Below are 18825 nucleotides of genomic sequence, written 5' to 3'. Positions count from 1 at the left end.
TAGAATATAACTAGTTTTGATGTACTGGCTCCATTAAGCATGTCTAATTTCTGTTGCTACCACCACAATTCAGAGAGAAATGTTACGCCAATTACTTGCAACTGCAGATTTAGATTAATAATACAAAATATGTGACATATACTTATGGATAAGGATAAGGTTTTATTGATCCCTAATATCCCTGGCTGTATAGCGATGTAGTGAAAAATAAGCCCCAGCATTAAAGTAATGTAGTCTGCACATTAATGCATAAATAATTTTAGCATATATTTATGAATCCACAGTCTGCATAAGGAGTACTTTACTTTAGCTACTTTAAATTGGTTTGATGCTTTTGTACCAGGGCCGGGTCTAGGCAGGGGCAAGAGGGGGCCTGGCCCCCTCAAATAAATGTTGTGCCCCCTCAAACTAAATCCCCCAAAATATATTATATTTCATATATTTTTATTATCTCATGCCTCTCTCCTCCGCTCCACTTCTTAATGTCTTAATGTCTTGCTTGCCCCCTCAAATATAAAATATATCAAGTTGTTTCTTGTGTCATGTTTCCCGCCTCCGCTCCATCTCCCCTTTTCGCTCTGCTCAGTGTATCAGCCTGCTGCCGGCTCGCTGTGAGGGATAGCTGTCTGCCCAACTTCCAATCACCTTCAGTATGCAAATGAGCCAGTGTCAGGTTTCTAATAGCAGCTTGCAGCAGTAAACTGCGAATGCGAAGCAAAGGAGCTCTGTTAAACTCGTTCATAGTGTTTTGTGTAGTGACATACTTAACCCTTGTGTTCTGTTCATATTTTCGTTACTCAGCCAGTGTTTGCGGGTCTGGTGGACCCGCTGCATTTTTTGGTTTTTAATTCAACACAATCAAACAATTTTATGTTAAAATACTCTACAGATGTTTACTTCATCCCAATTACAAGCAATATAAACAGCATACATGATTAATATTTGCCCCTTACCTTTGTTAGATCATATTTTTGTATTAAAGTGCTACTCGTTTTTGTTTGTTTTTTTAAGAAAAATGTAATTTAAAAAAGAGAGTTGAAAACATTCAACAAATTTACAATTTTATTTTAGTTATATTAGAGATTTAACCCTTTCAGGTCATGTCAAATGTCCTGCACGAGTAATTGCCATCTGTGTTGGCTGTTTTTGCATTCTTATCACATTGGAAGCCATGCATGGTGGATCATTTCTTGGGCAAAAAGACCATTCCATTTTTTGACATCCAAATTTCTTCACTTGCTAGCTGCTGACAGGGGCTCACCACTGCTCACTGTTTGGTGCCGGGGTTGCTAGCCTTGTGGTTTGTCTTCATTTTGCAACTAGCTGATGCTAAATCTCATCATCTTCTTCAAAATCACTGTCCGACTCTGAATTTTCAGAAATGTGATCCTCATATTCTGTATCCTCTTCCTCTACATCATCATGAAAAGCTTCTCTGGCCTCCTGTACGGATAATCTTTTGCCCATTTTGAGCAATTGTATTGTATCAGTTGTCACTGGCAAAGCTCCATTTATTGTGCCCCAGCCCAAATTTGCAGCTAGGATAGAGTAGCCTATGTGGAAAAAAGTAATTTGTATTATAAAAATAAAAAAATAATAGTAATAATAAAAATAAAAAAATAATAGTAATAGTAATTTGTATTAAAAAAATAAAAATCGTGGTCAGGAGGTTTGAGTGCCTCAGTGACCCTAAGGGCTAACCCAACAGAAGCTAGTCTTCATAGGGACACCCAAGTTGGGCAGGTCTTAGGGTAGAGCCCTGACAAAGTGCAGTCAGTTTAGGTTGAGGGTAGGACATACAACTAACAGCAACCCAAGTTCATATATTGTTAGTGTAACAACAATAACTACAATAAAATAAGTGTGTTAAGCATTTGAGACCACAGTACTTTACAAGGCACTTGTTCAGTGTACCTGCATCCGAGTGAGAGAATTTGTCAGTTAGACATGGTAAAAGGTGCTGGAGCACAATGCCCCCTCAAGATTTGTGGCTGCCCCCTCATACATGCCTGTCTAGACCCGGCCCTGTTTTGTACTAAAGTAGCATTTTGAATGCAGGAATTTTACTTGTAACAGAGTATTTCTACACTGTGGTATTGCTACTTTTACTTAAATAAAAGATCAAAGTACTTCTTCCACCACTGTAGGAAACTGTGCTACTGCTACTATACTTGTAATTATACTATGAAATCTGAAATAAGTGGCATTTAATTGCATTTAAAATGCCATTAAGTATCATAAGAGACATTCAACACGTGCCTGCATGTGATTCTGATACAGGATATTTTCTAATATTGTGCTGAAGGTCTGTGCAGACATGCTGCACATGTTGGAGATGTAATAATGTGTCCAACACGTAAACATACAGTAGTCCTGCATATACAGAGGAACCTGCGGAGCTCGTCTCTCGGACAGCCCTCTGATTGGTCCCCTCTGGTACAAAGGGCGGGGCTAGCGGCTGGGGGCGTTTCACAAAACCAGCCACCACGCAGCTCGGAGTTTCATTCACTACGGATTTGTCGAGTTAACCTGATCTCTGTACGATTTTTCATTCCTTGCACGAATCTACTTGCTTCTTTTTTTTTCTTTCACAGTTGCTGCATGCGTAAAGTGCTTTGCTAAGCGTGCTGTCTCCAGGTGCGCGGACAAAGCTCTTCTCTGTGAACTTTTACCTTTTTTTTTTTTTTGCACAACCTACCTGAGTTGTGTTGTGTTCCCTCTCTGCAAGCCTCTACTCCTCTCCACCATGGATTTGGTTTGGATTGTAGGCTTCGTTGTGAGCGTCTGCGCCTGGTTTGCTTCAGCGGAGCGGCACAGCGTCTACTGGAACAGCACGAACCCAAAGTAAATATCTCTCTATTTTTAAATTAGTCTTTTCCCATGTTAAATCACTGCTTTTCTACCTACCCTTGTACTTCTTTATTTACCAATGCAAAAAAACAGGATTAATTGACATGTAAAAACAAAGAAGTACTTTCAATCTAATTCTAAGTGCAGATCATCATTATGATCCAGATGCATTTAAATAGGTGCATGCATTATTCAGCGAGCTTGTTGTGATGAATTTGTGATGGGAGCAACTGGCTGCTGTTGTCATGATAATGCAAGACAGTTGGGAGTCTCTCTCCCTCCCCCCTCCCTCCCTCTTTTTTTTGGCTTGAACCTGTTATTATGCTGCTGTTTACCTGTAATACTTTGTCTAACCTGTTCAGATTTAATCCGTTTCACAATCTGTGTACCTATGCTGCTGGATTAGTTACACCAGGTTGTGTCATGTATTTATCTTTGACAGCGAGCTAACAGCTCATACTTCTGAGGGACACTAAGTCCCTTTAAAGTGGGGAAGAGAAATGCATTTTTTCTTTTTTTTTTAGGATATGATCAAGTATGATCTGAAAATACATCTCCACATTTTGCTTTTTTTATGCACGCATATATCCACAGTTTCCTCAGTTTATTTGTTGTAGGAGTGCAGCAATAATTTAGCAGTGCAGCACTTAGTTTAATGATAGTGTTAAAAGTCAGTGAATCTGTGTTATTTTGGTGCTGGTGCATCTGAAATCCTATATGGGAGGTTTTTTTCCTTGCAAGGGCTGTATTTTCTGTGTTGGTTTTACTGGTCTGACTCACACACAGCACAACGTGTTGAAATATCAGTTGCAATATCCTCCCCATCTGACACAGTGTCCTAACCTCTGTGTGGAGTAGGAGGGTTTGCACTATCTCCTAAATCAAGACATATCGCATGGGGTTTACTTGGCTGTCTGGGAGTCATAGGGGTGTTCATATTTCAGGTGGTAAGACGAGTAATAATGGTGTATGACAGAGACAGAGGAGGTAACTTGAGGCCTGCCCAGTAGGTCACGCTGTGGGAGAGAGATGGATTGCTCAGGGAGGAGAAATTGGAGCTCAAATTGTCGGGGTTAGGGGCCGTTCGGAATAAGTGGGGGTCAATTAGAATTATGTTTGATGAGAGCTGGGGTGAAATGGCTCGGGGTACAAGGAGGGTTAGGTTAACACGCCGCAAACAAACTTCTACATGCACCCACACACAAACACACCCACTACTTCGGGACGGGCAAGCACAAACAGGGACTCCTGGCAGACAATCATTCAGTCACAAAGTAGGACACTCAATCACACCGACTGACGCTATCTAAATCAATCAGTGTTGGGCTCACTCTCTCTCTGCTGTGCAAACACATGAATTGGTTGCAAAACAGACAGATTTTTACTCTCCCACAAGCTTACATGCATCCCTCCAGATCTCCCCTGTGGTTGCATTGACTTTTGTCAGAAAGGTCACAATTAAAGCGATAAAGCTTCTTTTACTATAAATCTGAATGAATCCCCTGATGGAAAAGGCGTTTTGTTGTTTCCCTGCTGCGGAACGACTTTGATCATTCCTGTTCATATACTGGTAATCCGTCCTTTTTGCTCTTGCTATTTTTTTACGGATGACTGTGCTAAATCTCTCCCTTTGGCTACTCTTAATCCTGTATTCGCAGAAAAAAAGAGTCTCTGAGATGTTTTCATTTGGTACTTTTCATCATTCCCAGCAATCTGCACTCCCCTTTGACCTGTTACTTGATACAGCGTGTTGACGTCCATCTTCTCTCCTGAGATGATGTTTTTCTTCTGTTTATTGTTCCATCCCGATGGTCAGAGAGCTGCCGTTAATCAAATTGATCTCAGATTGATCGCTTTGGTCCATGTGGTGCAGGCTCATTTCCTTCTTTCTCACTGTGTTTGTTGAGGGATTTAGCAACACACACTGATACATATAAATGCACTCAAGCCCTGCACTCGTGTGTGTATGTGTGTGAGTGCGCCTTCAGGCCTGCTTCCAAGGTCGTATCTGCCTGAACTTTAACGACTACATTTGTTTCAGCATGAGTGAAATCTATTCCTGAGAGCATGTGTTTCAGCACTTTTCTGACCTTTTCATATATTTGTAACCTTTTGTTTCTGATTAGCAACGGCTTAATCACCACCACCGGTTCATTCCCAGAAAGCGGCTCACCAGTATGCCCAGTCAGTTTGGGCCCCTGCATGCCAGCGTGTGTACGTGTCTTTTGTGAAGGGAGTGTCTGTGCAGGAACGTGTGTGTGTGTGTGTGTGTGTGCGCGAGTACTCACAACATCACCAGATCCATGTGACTCACAAACTCTCATACACATTAACCCCAGTCGCGCACACACATGTGCCACACACTTGTGATTGATGTTAACATCGTCCCCGGAGCCCTCTGGACTCCACAACTCCAATAATCTGCTCTTTCACTGCTTCTTCCTCCCTTTCCCCCTTTCTCCCTGCTGACAGAGCATGAGTAGACCACCACCACCTCCGCCACCCACTCCTCCTCTCCCCCCTCCTCCTCCTCCTCTGCTTTGTACCTGTCTCTCCCTCTCTCCAGCACCTCCCTCCCCCTCTTCTTGGCCAGGTTCCCTTTTCAACTTGGTTCTGTGGTCTCCAGTTCTGCGAGTCTGTTAACTGTTTCATGCCTCTCTCTCTCTCTCTCTCTCTCTCTGTCTCTCTCTGTCTCTGTCTCTCTCTCTCTCTCTCTCTCTCTCTCTCTCTCTCTCTCTCTCTCTCTCTCTCTCTCTCTCTCTCTCTCATGCACGTTTGATCCGCTGTTTGTTTAAACACCTCATTGCCTCGTTTCTTTCATGCAGAGTTCATACAGGTGCTGGAGATGAGTTTTAAATGTGGTGTTTTCAAGGTTTGGAAAGGGCTTGGACTTTGAATAAAGAGATTAAACCTAGAGAGACCAATGTGGGATTTTTTGAAGCTGATGCTTATTTTTAGAGGGGAGAAAAATCACCCAATATGGCAGCTGGTATAATAGATTTGTGAGCTGGAATGAAAATAGACCATCTCTATTTGGATTGTGCATCAATCTGACTATGTAAAGGTCGTCAGAAGACACAAATAACTTAATTAAAGAATATTTAACATTATTATATAGTATACATACAACTTGTTACATTGTCAACCACTTCTAGAATTGAAAACTGAGGAAAAATTAAAGAAATACATGAAGCTAACACCAATTTTTTTGTATTGGACAACATATATACCAGTTCCCATACATGTGTGTGGCAGATATAATAGTGAAATAATCAATATACTGTATATACTTTATGTACTGTGTATGTATAAGATGATTGAAACTGCTTGAAAAGTGCATTGATTTAATAGGTTGCAATAATAACTTGTTTTTTTAAGCTAATCTGTTCTCACTATGAAGTCTTTGTTTTGCTGTGTCTTATCTAATGAGCTTTCTGATTACGTTTAAACGGCAAAATACACTTCCAGATTGTCTTACCTCACCATTGCTGGCACTGTGGTTTAATCCATTTAATTAAATATGCCTTTGTGCTGTGTTGGCTCGGATGAGGGAGTTATTTAAGGTATGTTTCACCCACATGAAGGATTTTTTTGGTAGTTATCCAGTCAATATGGTTGTTTTGTGATGCTTCCCATACAAATTGGGGGAATGGTCTTCACGGTGAGCCACAGAAAGAGAATAGTAACTGGTGTGACTGATTGAGGGTCAGAGTTCGCTATGTGATGAAGTGGCACAGCCTCTATCAATCTGTCAGTCATTCTGTCATGGCGGTGGTCCCTGAATACTGGCTGCCACTCAGGCCGGCCCCTCTTCACACGGCCGTGGCTCTGCCTCTGGGAAACTCTCATTCTTCCCCCTCCTGTCTTTTCGGTCCCCTTCGCTCCTCCACCAGCTTTTATCTCAACTTTACAAGCTGTCCCTTTTCAGTCTATTATTTCCTCACCTCCAACTCTGGCTCTTGGAGAAGGGGGAAGGAGGGAAGCATGCTAAGAGGTGTGGAATTTTTTTATCGTTCTTGGCACCCATGGTGATCCGTCACAAGGCACTTTGCCCTTTCCTTCACGCTTTTTTCCCCCTCAGCTCTCTTTCTTAAAGCTTCCTTCTTCTACCTCACCATGAAAAAGCCACTCAAGTCTTTCCAGCAAACCTGTTCTTTTTTTTCTTCCTCTTCTTTTCTTTTTTCACTTGTCTGTCCATGTATGTGTGCCTCTCGCCTCTTGAGCATTACACTGGAAGTTGTAGAGCCAGTCTGAGAACTCAAACCATGAAAGGAAAGGACTTTAAATGAAGAAAAAATAAAAGTGTGTGCGTAGGAGTGTCTGTTTGCCTTGCCTGCGTGCATGTGAGCGCATACATGTTTGAGAGATGAAAGATAAGATTGAGTAGTCAGCGGGTGTGATTAGGTGGACTCAACAGATATGGGATTTCTGCGATTTCCAAGTAATCTGAAGCGAAGCTACTTTCCTTGAAAAACATCCAGGTTTCCCACTTCACTTCCTAATCCAGCCTTCGCTCTAACCCCACCACCACCTCCGCCCCTTCTCTTCAGTAAATTCCTAAACCTCTCCTATCTTTTTCCCCACATCGTCTACCCCCTCCCACCCTCCATTAATCTGGGTTTGTAATCTGTCTGGTGAATTCAATCTGGGGAGAGATTGTCAAACGGATGGTAATCGCCTCTTATAGGCTCAATGCTCATTGAAGTGTGTTGACATTGCCTATCTTTACAGTCTGTAATCGTCTGTAAGAAGACTTTACCGCACTCACCATATTGACATGTTTTTGTTTAGTTTTATCCATACTTGAATTTTCTTCCTATTCGATATTCCCACTTGTTGTTGCAAGTGTCAGAGGCGGCAGGGCTTGTTTTATTGACTGCACTAGATAGAGAATCAGGCCAAAGGTTTTACCTTCCCGCAGGCACGCTGTCAGTGTTACCAAAGTCTGCACGCTGTCTGCTGTGTGTTCCCTTATGAAGTGCTGCACTTCCTGGCTACGTCTTTTCCCGGGAAAACAGCGTATCCTGTCTGCACAATAAACAATACAGTTCTCACACCAACACACGCAAGACTATAAAAGTCTGGACTCTTGATTGAATTTCCCAGGCTTGTTTGAGGAATCAAAGCAAAGTAGATTAGCAGTGATTTAATAGTGATGAATTGTTTCTATGAGGGATGCTCTCAACTGTCGAGCCTTGAGGATGATTCAGGATCCGCCCCCCCGCCTGCGCTGCTGTCAGATCTGTGTGTCTCTATCTGGGATTGTCCTCTGATCAGTGTCACCCCAGTCCACCCCGTCCCTCTGCCCCCTGCCCATCCTTCCTTATCTCTGCAGCAGACTTCCCCTGCTCCTTCCCACTCTGCTCCTCCTCCCTGCATGCGCCGCTTCACAACTCTGCAACCCAAAAACACAAAAATCACAGAGGAACTCCATTATTACTCAGATTTATGATTATGAGTGCACTTTCTTTCTCATGATGTGTGTGTGTGTGTGTGAGGCAGGGATGGAGTCTGTGTCCTCCAGACTTAGTTTATGTGTTTGGATGAGAAAGAATTAGACTGCAAGAGTCAGATATTATCTCTGAAAATGAGCCATTGTGTGTGTTTTGTTGTGTAAATAAGAGTCATTGTGAAACTTTTTGTTTTTCCCTTGCCCTTTTTTGTCCTGTTTGTTGGATGTCTGGGTTTGGTGTGTAAACATTTCCCCACAGCAAATACTGCCACCCCCTAGAGGTCAGCTGTATTATTACCATTATCACCACAAAGTAGTGAGAACTACCACTGCATTTTAAAAATCCATTTAACAACTGTGGCTTGTGCTCACATATTGTTTCCCCGTGGAATTCATTAAGCCACAAGCTTAGTTTGTGTTTGCAGAAAAGGAAGAAACTCGCATGGAAGTTTTGCCGTGTGGAAATCAATCCGGCTAAATCGATTTTATTGTACAGATATTTGCCTCCTGAGAAATGTGATGTCAGCGGTGACCTTTGTGTTCTGGCCCTTATAAGATACAAATGGCTCAGGGGACAGCGTGAGACAGTTGGAAAGAGCATATGTATTCATCTAAGCCTCCTTAGTGCGGGGGAATCAGCCAATTATTTCTTTGCTGGACTTAAAGCTTTGGCACTTTGCTGGGTGGCAGAAAGGAGCCAGGCGAGTTCAGCCAGGAACGCCAGCGGAATGACCAATGATCCAGTGTGGACAAAAGTTGAATGAGTGGGAGAAAGCTGATTGAGATGGATGGACAAAAAAGTCAAAGTCTAAAGAATGAAAGCTGGAATATTATGTTAAAAAGGAGGAGCGAAATGAGTCAGACCCTGTTTGTTCCTATGACGACCCCGGCAGCATACCCACGCTGCATTGTGCTCCGCAAACGGTGGGTCAGAAAGTTGCATATTTGGAATACCACCAGAAAGAGTTTTTGTGATTGGTTCAGCAAGTCTGTGGTGGGGGAGGGACGGAGTTGACATGAGGATCTGGTTTGCTTATTGAGTGATGAAAGACGGACAGAGAGTGGGAGGGGACGGCCGACAGTGATGGATGAAAAGATAAGACGGATGAAAGAATAACGTTAAACAGTCCTGCTTTAACTAAACTCATGATTCGGGCTTCACCTCCAGCTGATGTGCCACCTCTCAGTCTTCACAGATATTTCTTTAAAGCTCCCTTGTGTCCAGTGTCTTTCATTACTCTGTTAACACCTCTCACTTTCCCCTCACACACACACACACACACACACACACACACACACACACACACACACACACACAGTCTCTTTTTGAACTCAAACTCCAGTGTAAAGGAGTAATACCCCTACTCTGTGTGAGAACAATAGGGGATGGAAAAAAAAGCTCCAGCCTGCCTGTCTCACCCTTTACTCTGTCCCCAGCCCCTCAGCCCCTGCTCTGGGCCTCGCTGTCCACTCTAAGCCCCAGTATTAAGCAGGGTCTGGTGCTGATGAATGGACCAGAGCTCAGCCTCTGCTCCACCCAATAATCCAGGCTTGGACGAGCCGATTAGGTGGTCCCCACATTCCCGTTCACTCATCTGTGACGCAGAGCAGTCACCTTTCGGGTCACAATAATGGCGTGTGTAAAACCCGGGAGGAAAATAATCATGTTTATGTGGTTAGGGCGACACAGGTTAAGTAGACTAGAGCTTCTGGTTTTAGATGTAGAGGTTAGTGCTGCTCGATTTATAGCAACAACCATAAGCATTGTTATTTTGGTTAATGTTCAGAATCCAGCTACTTTACAGGATTATCAGTTGACTTTGGATTCATCACGCATTCATGGAACATGAAAATAACTTTAACAGTGGAATATTTTAAATATTTGTATTTATTAAAATAATTATAAAATTTCTTAAATAATTGGATTTATTAAAATTTATGAAATAGTACATCTCATTTAATTGAAAAAAAGTTTAAAAAATAAATGTGATATATAAAAATATATACATTAATAATAATATAAAAATGTAATTAAATCGCACTGCCACAATCTACTGAAAATACTAACCATACATTTATTATATAAGAATAATAAAGAAAGAAAAAAAAAAAAAGAAAAAAATGCAGTTCAGTGACACAACCTACTGAAAACTCCAAAACATATGTTCACTATTATGGCAAACTATATGCAACATATTCCAGTCAGAAATCTCACTGTTGCAAGGAAAGGGGATGTGCTGGATTCATAACACCAAACAAAACTAGAGCATCACTGTAAAACAGACTGCCAAAATCATAATTAGTTACAACATTCGATTAATCACCCAGCCCCAGTCAGATGTGTGTATTTTGTCCTCCGGTGGACTTCATTGACCTTAAAATAGACCTGAATCGATATTTAAAGAGAGCAGTTCCGGCCATAGCTCCCGTCTATAGAATCTAAAATGCACAAGGCCCCTTCTTGCTGACTGTTCATGTATAAAATGCTCCAATGCTGACTTGGCGATTGTCCGACCTTTGATCCACATTGCGGCCTCTGTGCCTCAGAGGTCCGGCATTCCACAGGGCGATAGAGTACAGAGATGAGAGGGTGATGGATGGATGAAAGGAGGGGGTAGAGGTGGAGAAGAAAGCAAAATGCTGGCTGGAGAGATTAAAGAAAAGAGATTAGACTCCTGCTCCTGAAGAGGCTCCAATAAATCAGGAATTCCTTCTTAGGATAGGAGGAAGAGTGGCCGGGAACAGCCTGTGGTCTATTTTTCACCAGATTGTGCGCACGCATAAACACACACACACATTTGACCACTTGACATTCTCTCACTGCTATCATCTGTGTTCATTATTGGCATTTATTATCTACGTTATCGTGACTGAAACACACTCCCAGATTCCTCAGAGCTCCACAGACGCACACAAACACTCCCAACACAAATTTAAATGTCTCGGGCAGAGACAGACACACATGCACACAATCCTCTCTGCATATCTGCCACGGCCCCACAAATCATCCTTAAATAGAGAATACAACTCCTCCATGCTGTTACTTCTGCTGCAGCTCCAAGCGTCACTGTCATTAAAAGAGAGCATCCTGGGATAAACAATGGGAATAAATCAAGACAGCCTATTGACAGAGAGGGAAACAGTCTGGAGGAGGAAAATAACAAGGGACACACACACTGGAGGAGAGACGAAGAGAAGGAGCGTCTGCAAAAGTGAAGGTGGCATGATTTGACTTTGTTAGCTAAACCTTTTCACACACAGGCCTGAGCTCCCTTTTGAAGTGCATTACTCCAATCAGTTAATTAAGCAGATGATGTGGAACGTTTCAATGCAGAGGCGTTAGAGGGGAACAAAAGGCAGCAGGATAATTAAAACTATTTGCTGTTAATAAAAGCGGCTAGCAAGCCTCCCCGGGTGCAAATTCAGCCACTGTTCTCTCCGCTAAGTGAAGTATTCCATCAGCGCAGCCACCTCGTGAATAGAGACACTGTATGAAACAGTGGCATTGATAAAGCAACTGTAGCACTCGCAAAGAGAAACTTCAAAAGCCATTTCCAACTCAAGCCCTTTGACCCCCCCTGCCCACTCCTATTCATGCCCTCTGCCTCCCCCCTAAACTCTCAGCCTAAAGGGGCTGGGAAGTGGGGAGCAGGAGGGCATAATTACCCCCCTCCAGGGCAACTTTAATACCCTTTTTTGTGTTTTAATTGCACCCCCCTTCGACCCCCTTTTGATGAACACATTGGGAGCATACCACAACCGGTTTGTAATCCGGGGCTCGGAGCGAGGGAGGGTTTGGGCATAGGGAGTTTGTTTGTGTGTTTTCACTGTTTGCAGGGGGATGATAACTCTGTCAGGCAAAAGCAGACAACAGTGTTTGTTCAATAGTGTTATCGATTCGACTGGAATTGAAAGTGGCAGGGGGAAAAAACACTTTAGCGCCAATCTGGTAAACAGAGCGTGGCAGGCAAACTGCAGATAAGCACTAAGCTGTCTGGACCATGGCAAAATGATAATTATTGCTCTCCCCCTCCTGAAAGTTGGCTGGGGCACACTATTATCAGCACAGTTAGATGGAAGTTTCATCAGTATACTAAAAAGGTGCTTGTTTTCTAATGGGCCCGTGCTGCTGTTATAATGGCGTTGCAGGCTAATCTGGTCATCAGCATTGAGGGAATGCAGCCAGGCGGAGAGGGGTGAAGCGGTGGGGGGAGGGAGCCAGAGGGGGAGCAGGAGTCAGGGCCCAGTGTTTGGAGCCACAGCGTCTGTCCTTTTACCAGGGGGTACCAGGGAGACCCCCGGCCAAAAACAACAACAGCAGCTAACGAGCGGCGGGGGCCTGTGCTCGTGCACTTTGATCGTTAGTCACACATATGGACCTTGTCACACAAACACAAACTCCCCAAATGCTGCTTGTTACATTTTGGGGGTTTATGAGGAAAAAAACGGGCAGAAATCTCAAAGAGAAATCTACTCCAGTGGCAAGTTTTTCTTTGTGCTAAAGGTGTCCGATTAGCACCCTGTAGGCTTTTAGGAACTCATAACTCCTTGAGATCTGTAGATCTGATTAAGCAGCCGTCTGAACTCGCATTGGCAGCCTGCCTCTGCCTCTTTCTGTTGAAATCCTGATGAACCAGCTGTGTATTCATTGCAAAAGCAACAAAACCCTATATTAGACACACATTCTCCCAGTGTGTTGTGAAAATATTGAAGTCTGTCAAATTTCATCCATTCTCAGAGAACCCCTGGGGATTCAGAACAGTAGGAGACGGTAAACTGATAGGCATCGCTTTGGAGCTCAGTGCCGGGGGAGGAGGAGGAGGAGGTGTGTGTGTGTGTGTGTGTGGGTTCGGTGGGTGAAAATAGTAGGTAGCTACTGCTTTAGGTTGTTGATAGATGGGAATTACTGGGAAGTGTGTGTGAGTTTGTGTGTGTTGCTTGCGGCCAGCTACCGCTCCAGGCCGGTGATAGATGGCTTTGGCTGAGAAGAGAGCATTAGCTGTGAGCCGCCCCTGGAGCAGTCGCTCAGTCAGGGGGAAGGGGACAGAGCTGAAATACCTTTAGTGACAATTCCCCGGAGATAAACTCATAATATCTCTGAAAGAAAATCCAAGGAGGGGGGAGAAGGAATCATGGACAGTTGAGATAAGGCCAATTTAAACTCCCTCAGACTATACCAAATTGTTTTTCTGTTGTATTTAAAATGGATGTGGGGGCATTTTGAAGCAGGTTAAAAAAAAGTTTCAGAGAGTGCTCTTTGACCCACGTCCAAGGGGAGAGGAGGGATGTTTAGTTTACTTGAAGACCATCGTAAAGTGGGTGGAGCGGGTGGAGGAGTGAAGGGAGGGATGGAGGGGAGGCAGACAGTCTGACTGTATTTGTAATGAGAGGGAGTGTGGTGGGAGACAGTTACAAGCCGTCACCAGACTCATTTCGAATGTTTCGCCTGTCTCCCTGACCCTAATGAATGGCTTAAAGCATATGTGACCTTTATTTTTATCCCTATCTTAAGTAAACTCAGGTGCACGTCTGCTTCTGTTGAAGTGAATTTGTCATCATGCATTCTGCCACTTTATCTGTGTGGGTGTTTCTGTGTGTAGCCCTGCAGATGTCGATACTCATCTCCTGTCTTGACGGGCTAACTGACTGCTAATGTTTCTCTGTAAACATCATTCAGCTCCTGGGGGACGTGGGATCAATGCACTCTGTGCTAACTCTCGACATGGCAGCGAGCAGCAGCAGCAGCTACGCTGGCCTCACGTTCATCCATATTTATGCACATGTTCTCTGCAGATCATTCTTCCCCTTATTGCGTTTTCCCTCTTCATTCCACTCCAACACGCACATATTTCCTCGCACACAAACACTCTCTCTTTCCCCCTACTCTCTATCTCTCATTCCCAGGCCTCTCAGTCTTTCCTCTGATTTCCCTGTTGTACACTGGCGTGTAGCCGATCAATATATAATCACAGGTTTTGAGGCTTATATTTATTACCGCTCCAATGCTATAACCACGGTTATCAGTCTCCTGCCACTTGCATAACCTCCTATGCCTTCTCCCCACAGGTTTCTATGGGACGACTACACCGTGGAGGTGAAGCTCAATGACTACCTGGACATCGTCTGCCCACACTACCCTCAGGGCGAGGTGCCGCTGCTGGATGCTGAACGATACGTGCTGTACATGGTGGAGCGAGAGGACTACGAGTCATGCAAGCCCCAATCATACGACCAGATGCGTTGGGAGTGTGGCCATCCGTTTGCTCCCCACGTCCCAGAGAAGTTCTCGGAAAAGTTCCAGCGCTTTACTCCGTTTACTCTGGGAAAGGAGTTCCGCCAAGGAGAAAGCTACTATTATATCTGTAAGTATATATTTCTTTGTTTGCCAGTCCTTCTTATTTTCCAATATTTGTACTTGGACACAGCAGTGCTTTGAGCTACATGCTAACATCAGCATGCTAACATGATCACCAGAGGAATCAGACAAGAGTAGAACAGACATATCACTGTTCATCATTATCAGCAGCTAGCTAGTTAGCTGGCTAGTGCTGCCATCAACTCTCTATAAGGAAATGTATATGGAAGTCAGCCAAGTACAACAGTTGCAATGGTACACATGAAAATGGCTGCCGCTCTGAACATCCTGCTATGTTGATGTGAATGTCAGTTCTACTCTTATTCTATTTCTATGATGCTCAAACGTTCCCCATCTTAGCTTTGCTTGTTAGCATCCTAACATTTGCTAATAAGCACTTAATGCAAAGTACAGCTGAGACTGATGGAATGTCATAAGTTTTGCAAAATAATTATAACAAAAAATAACCAATCAAAGCGTTGCAAAAATTCAAATGTTGACCTGATGATAGCTAGAGGAAAAAGTAAAGCGACCACCAAAATATTACAATCTATCTTGATGCGGATATAAATGTGTGTACCAAATAGTTAGGATTCATTATTTGGAACCAAATCACAGCAATGAATCTAAAACTTGTTGAGATATTTCAGTCTGGTGTTAGATTCACCGGCTGAAGAAAAAGTTCTGTTGTCTTGCTGTTTTTCTACGAACTGTGATATGCTGGAGCTTGGTGGGCTGTTCTTTTAAGCCTGACATAGACATTAACTGGGGTGTCGGCTCAGTTTGCCAAGTTTATACAATACTTACCCTGCTAGAATGTCACCACAAAGAGCAAGCAGTGTTGTCACCCTGACCATGGCTGTAATTAGATAAACTGCAGGACAAGACACACTCCGCCTGGTCACAGATGGCCTCCTAAGCTTCTGTCCCAGTGTCTGTCTGTTGCCAAGTGTTTGTGTGTGTGTGGGCGCGTGCATGAAGGTGAATTAAGGCGCCAGTGGAAGATAAGTGCATTAGTTAGGATGTTAACGCCTGTGTTGTTTTTTTTCCCCGACAGCCAAACCTTTGCACCACCATGGACAGGAGTGCCTCAGGCTCAAGGTGGATGTTGTAGCTGCTGATGGTGAGTTTAACCTCCCTCCTGGCTATGAGGAGGTTACTTCTGATGGTCGTCTCAGACTAAAGCGACACCCAAGCAGAATAATTGATGGCATTTGTCTTTTTTCTTTCAGGCTCTCAAGAGGCCAGAGTGGCTAAAGGAGGCCCAGGTGGGGCTGGAGCCGGTGCAGGGGGTGGGGTTCACAACCCGTCCAACAGACTGCCTGCAGGTATGTTGACCAACCCTGCGTCCTTTCTAATTATCCCTGACCTTAAAACAGTCCCGGCGCATTCAGGATTACGTTAGGGTGTAAATATGTGGTGCTAATGTGTCTTCTTTATCTCGCATCTTCAAGCAGATGACCCGGTGGTAAACCTGCCAGAGGTCCAGAAGAGCGTACGGTCAGGCGCTGCAGTGACGGCGACGACGTCCCTCTCGATCCTCTCACTGCTGGTCCCGTTTTCATTACTGCTACTGTTGCACTGAGAGCACATGAAAGGACTGCTGTTAGCAGACATTTTTCTTCAGGGACTACAATGAAGACAGTCCGTGGGGATGAAACCACTGACTCAAAAAGACAGTTTTCCATGCCCAGTGCTGGCCACGGGGAGAGACTTTTGAGGCTTGTAAAGTACAGATGGACTCGCTGAGCGTTTGAGACAAAGTATGCCTGCTTTGTCTTACTTTTCAATAGGTGACAGTATTTTTTTCTTGGAAAGACCAAGCTCTCCTTAATTAGCATTTTTTTAGTGCTCTCTCTGAACATTTTTTGGATGATAACCCAGGAGAAAATATGAAGACGTCGACGAGGAACTTCAAGTGGCCGAAGAACAATTGGGAGCAAAGACGCCAACTCTGTTTTGAATTCTATAAAATTAAAATTCCACATTCAATGGAAAAGTCATCTCTTACCTTTTGAGCCAAAGATCAGTCATCTCTCCAACTTGTACACTATTCCACCCTTGAGTATCGTGTACTACTTGTTGTATTGTTATCGTAATGGTATTGAGTGGCATTGATGTCCCAAGTGATTACTTTCTCTAAATGTAGCATTGACAGACACGGGGGCAGTCACGTCTCATGACTACCATTCCTTTGCGACCATGTGCTTATATACTGTAGCACTAATACTGCACAGTACAGACACACACTCCACGACAGTGTTACACACACATACACACCACACTGACGACATAAGACATGAACACACACTACATTGAACTGTGTTACGTGTACATTCTGTGAAGATAATTTATGACATTTGCAGCTGAGAAGTTTTACTGTATATACCATGTGCTCACGAAAAATGTTTACTGTTGGCAATGGGGAGAGCTTTTTTTTTTCTCTCTCTCTCCTTGTAGAGTTGTGTGAACGAGAAAATGTGAGCGTAAGATGCGTGATCGATTGATTGATTGAAAGAGTGATGAGACGAAATGTTTTTCTGCCAAAAGCAAACACTGAGATGTTGTGTGTGTACCGCAGAGAGGCGGGACTTCTCTGTTTGTTGCATCTTGCCGCTGTATTGGTTAAACCGTCTGACATAAAGTGCTGGTATCAAATCTTTTACTGCAGGATCATGGTGCTTTCCTTCATGTTTTCAACACAAAGTTCATTCATTTAGGCTTTCAGAATTATGATCACAGTTTCGGATGATTTGAAATTGTTATCGTCACCAGACAAGACGCGGCGTCAAACCGAGTTGCCAAGCACATCTTCACCTGACATGCTGGCTCGATCAACAAAGCACAACAGTGTATGACTACCATTGAAGTCAGTCCTTTTTTTATCTGAATTCTTGTTACCTAATTTTTTTGTATATGTGTAAAGTAAGAAAAGTGTATAATATGTATAAATATATAAATATATATATAGAAGATTATATAAAAAGACCTGTTTGATAAATATGCTAAATGTGAAAATTCCATTTGAAATAAAAAAAGATATTTTTGGAAAACCAGAACAGTGTTCTTGGGGTTATTTTTAGCCATGGCTCTCATGGTTGAAGGAATGGCAACGTTCACGGTTTCTACAGGGGCTGGAAATCCTTTAGAACACTTGAATTTTAATGTGGTGATTTGAAGCTGTTTAAAATTGAGGTTATATATATATATATATATATATATATATATTATATAATGCCAAGTCTACTTACAAACGTGTGGCACATTGTGAAACACAAAACTGGTGTTTTAATGGAATTTGTCACCCACCCACAAAACAATTTTGGTTGTTTCGAGCATAAAACGTCTAATTTAATGTGATCAAGAATTGAAATAATCAGTATGTTATAAAGACTACGTGTACTGTATATAAATATGTAAATCTCACAGCTGTATCTGGAAAATCTTCCTTCAATTTGACTTATAAAAGAGGTGTGGGAATGTTTGTCTATGTTTTGTGTTTTTGACTAAAATGTGTCAACAACTGACACTCAGATATTTATATCCCTCCTCTGGATGAATATTAACAACTCTGATGAGCACTCAACTTCTCATCTAGCACCATCATCAGGTTGAATTATTACTTGTTTGATGCCTAATATATGATATACCTGCAAAACTAACGACATCCCCATCAGCCTCAGGTGCACTTTGTGATTCAAACTAATCAGCAGAGGTGCGGACTCGAGTCATGTGACTTGGACTTGAGTCCGAATTTGAAAATCAAAGACTTGTAACTCGACTTGGAATCCCAATAACTTTTATTCTAAATAACACCTAGACTGGGGCCTTTTGACTTTAAAATACTTTGTGATTAACTTCAGACACACTGGTTTTAACACATGTTTAATGTGTTTTAACAAATAAATACACTTTTTAAAGAGCATTTAAGGTTTTTTTTGTAATTTAATATAGTACTACTGTCAGGTGAAGAGCGCATTATGAGTTGTCAAGGACTCAGAACTCAAAGTTTAGGACTTTGAGCACAATCTTGATACTTACTAGTGACTTGCAAAACAATGACTTGGTCCCATCTTTGCTAAAGTACTCTGCTAACACGCTAAACTAAGATGTGAAAACTGGTAAACAATATACCTGCTTAACATTATTATGTTAATGATGCCTAAGT

At 42.8% G+C, this 18825-nt stretch overlaps 1 protein-coding gene across 1 annotated transcript; it reads left to right on the top strand.

Annotated features, from left to right (window-relative positions):
- The first annotated feature begins 2500 nt into the window (after positions 1-2500).
- Positions 2501-17322, top strand: efna1a (ephrin-A1a). The gene is made up of 5 exons (XM_059350697.1): positions 2501-2844; positions 14369-14664; positions 15715-15780; positions 15890-15985; positions 16112-17322. The coding sequence occupies exons 1-5, from the start codon at positions 2747-2749 to the stop codon at positions 16240-16242; spliced, it is 687 nt and encodes a 228-aa protein (XP_059206680.1). The 5' UTR covers positions 2501-2746; the 3' UTR covers positions 16243-17322.
- Positions 17323-18825: the final 1503 nt, after the last annotated feature.

Source organism: Centropristis striata, chromosome 14 (genome assembly GCF_030273125.1).
Source record: "Centropristis striata isolate RG_2023a ecotype Rhode Island chromosome 14, C.striata_1.0, whole genome shotgun sequence".
In the NCBI taxonomy this organism is placed as follows: Eukaryota; Metazoa; Chordata; class Actinopteri; order Perciformes; family Serranidae; genus Centropristis; species Centropristis striata.
This window is presented reverse-complemented; position numbering and strand designations above follow the sequence as displayed.

Excerpts from the sequence above, each read along its gene's own strand:
- efna1a (XM_059350697.1), top strand. The coding sequence starts at position 2,747 with ATGGATTTGGTTTGGATTGTAGGCTTCGTTGTGAGCGTCTGCGCCTGG. Across the intron at positions 14,665-15,714 it reads AGAAAGCTACTATTATATCT|CCAAACCTTTGCACCACCAT; the intron begins GTAAGTATATAT and ends TTTCCCCGACAG. Across the intron at positions 15,781-15,889 it reads GGATGTTGTAGCTGCTGATG|GCTCTCAAGAGGCCAGAGTG; the intron begins GTGAGTTTAACC and ends TTTTTCTTTCAG.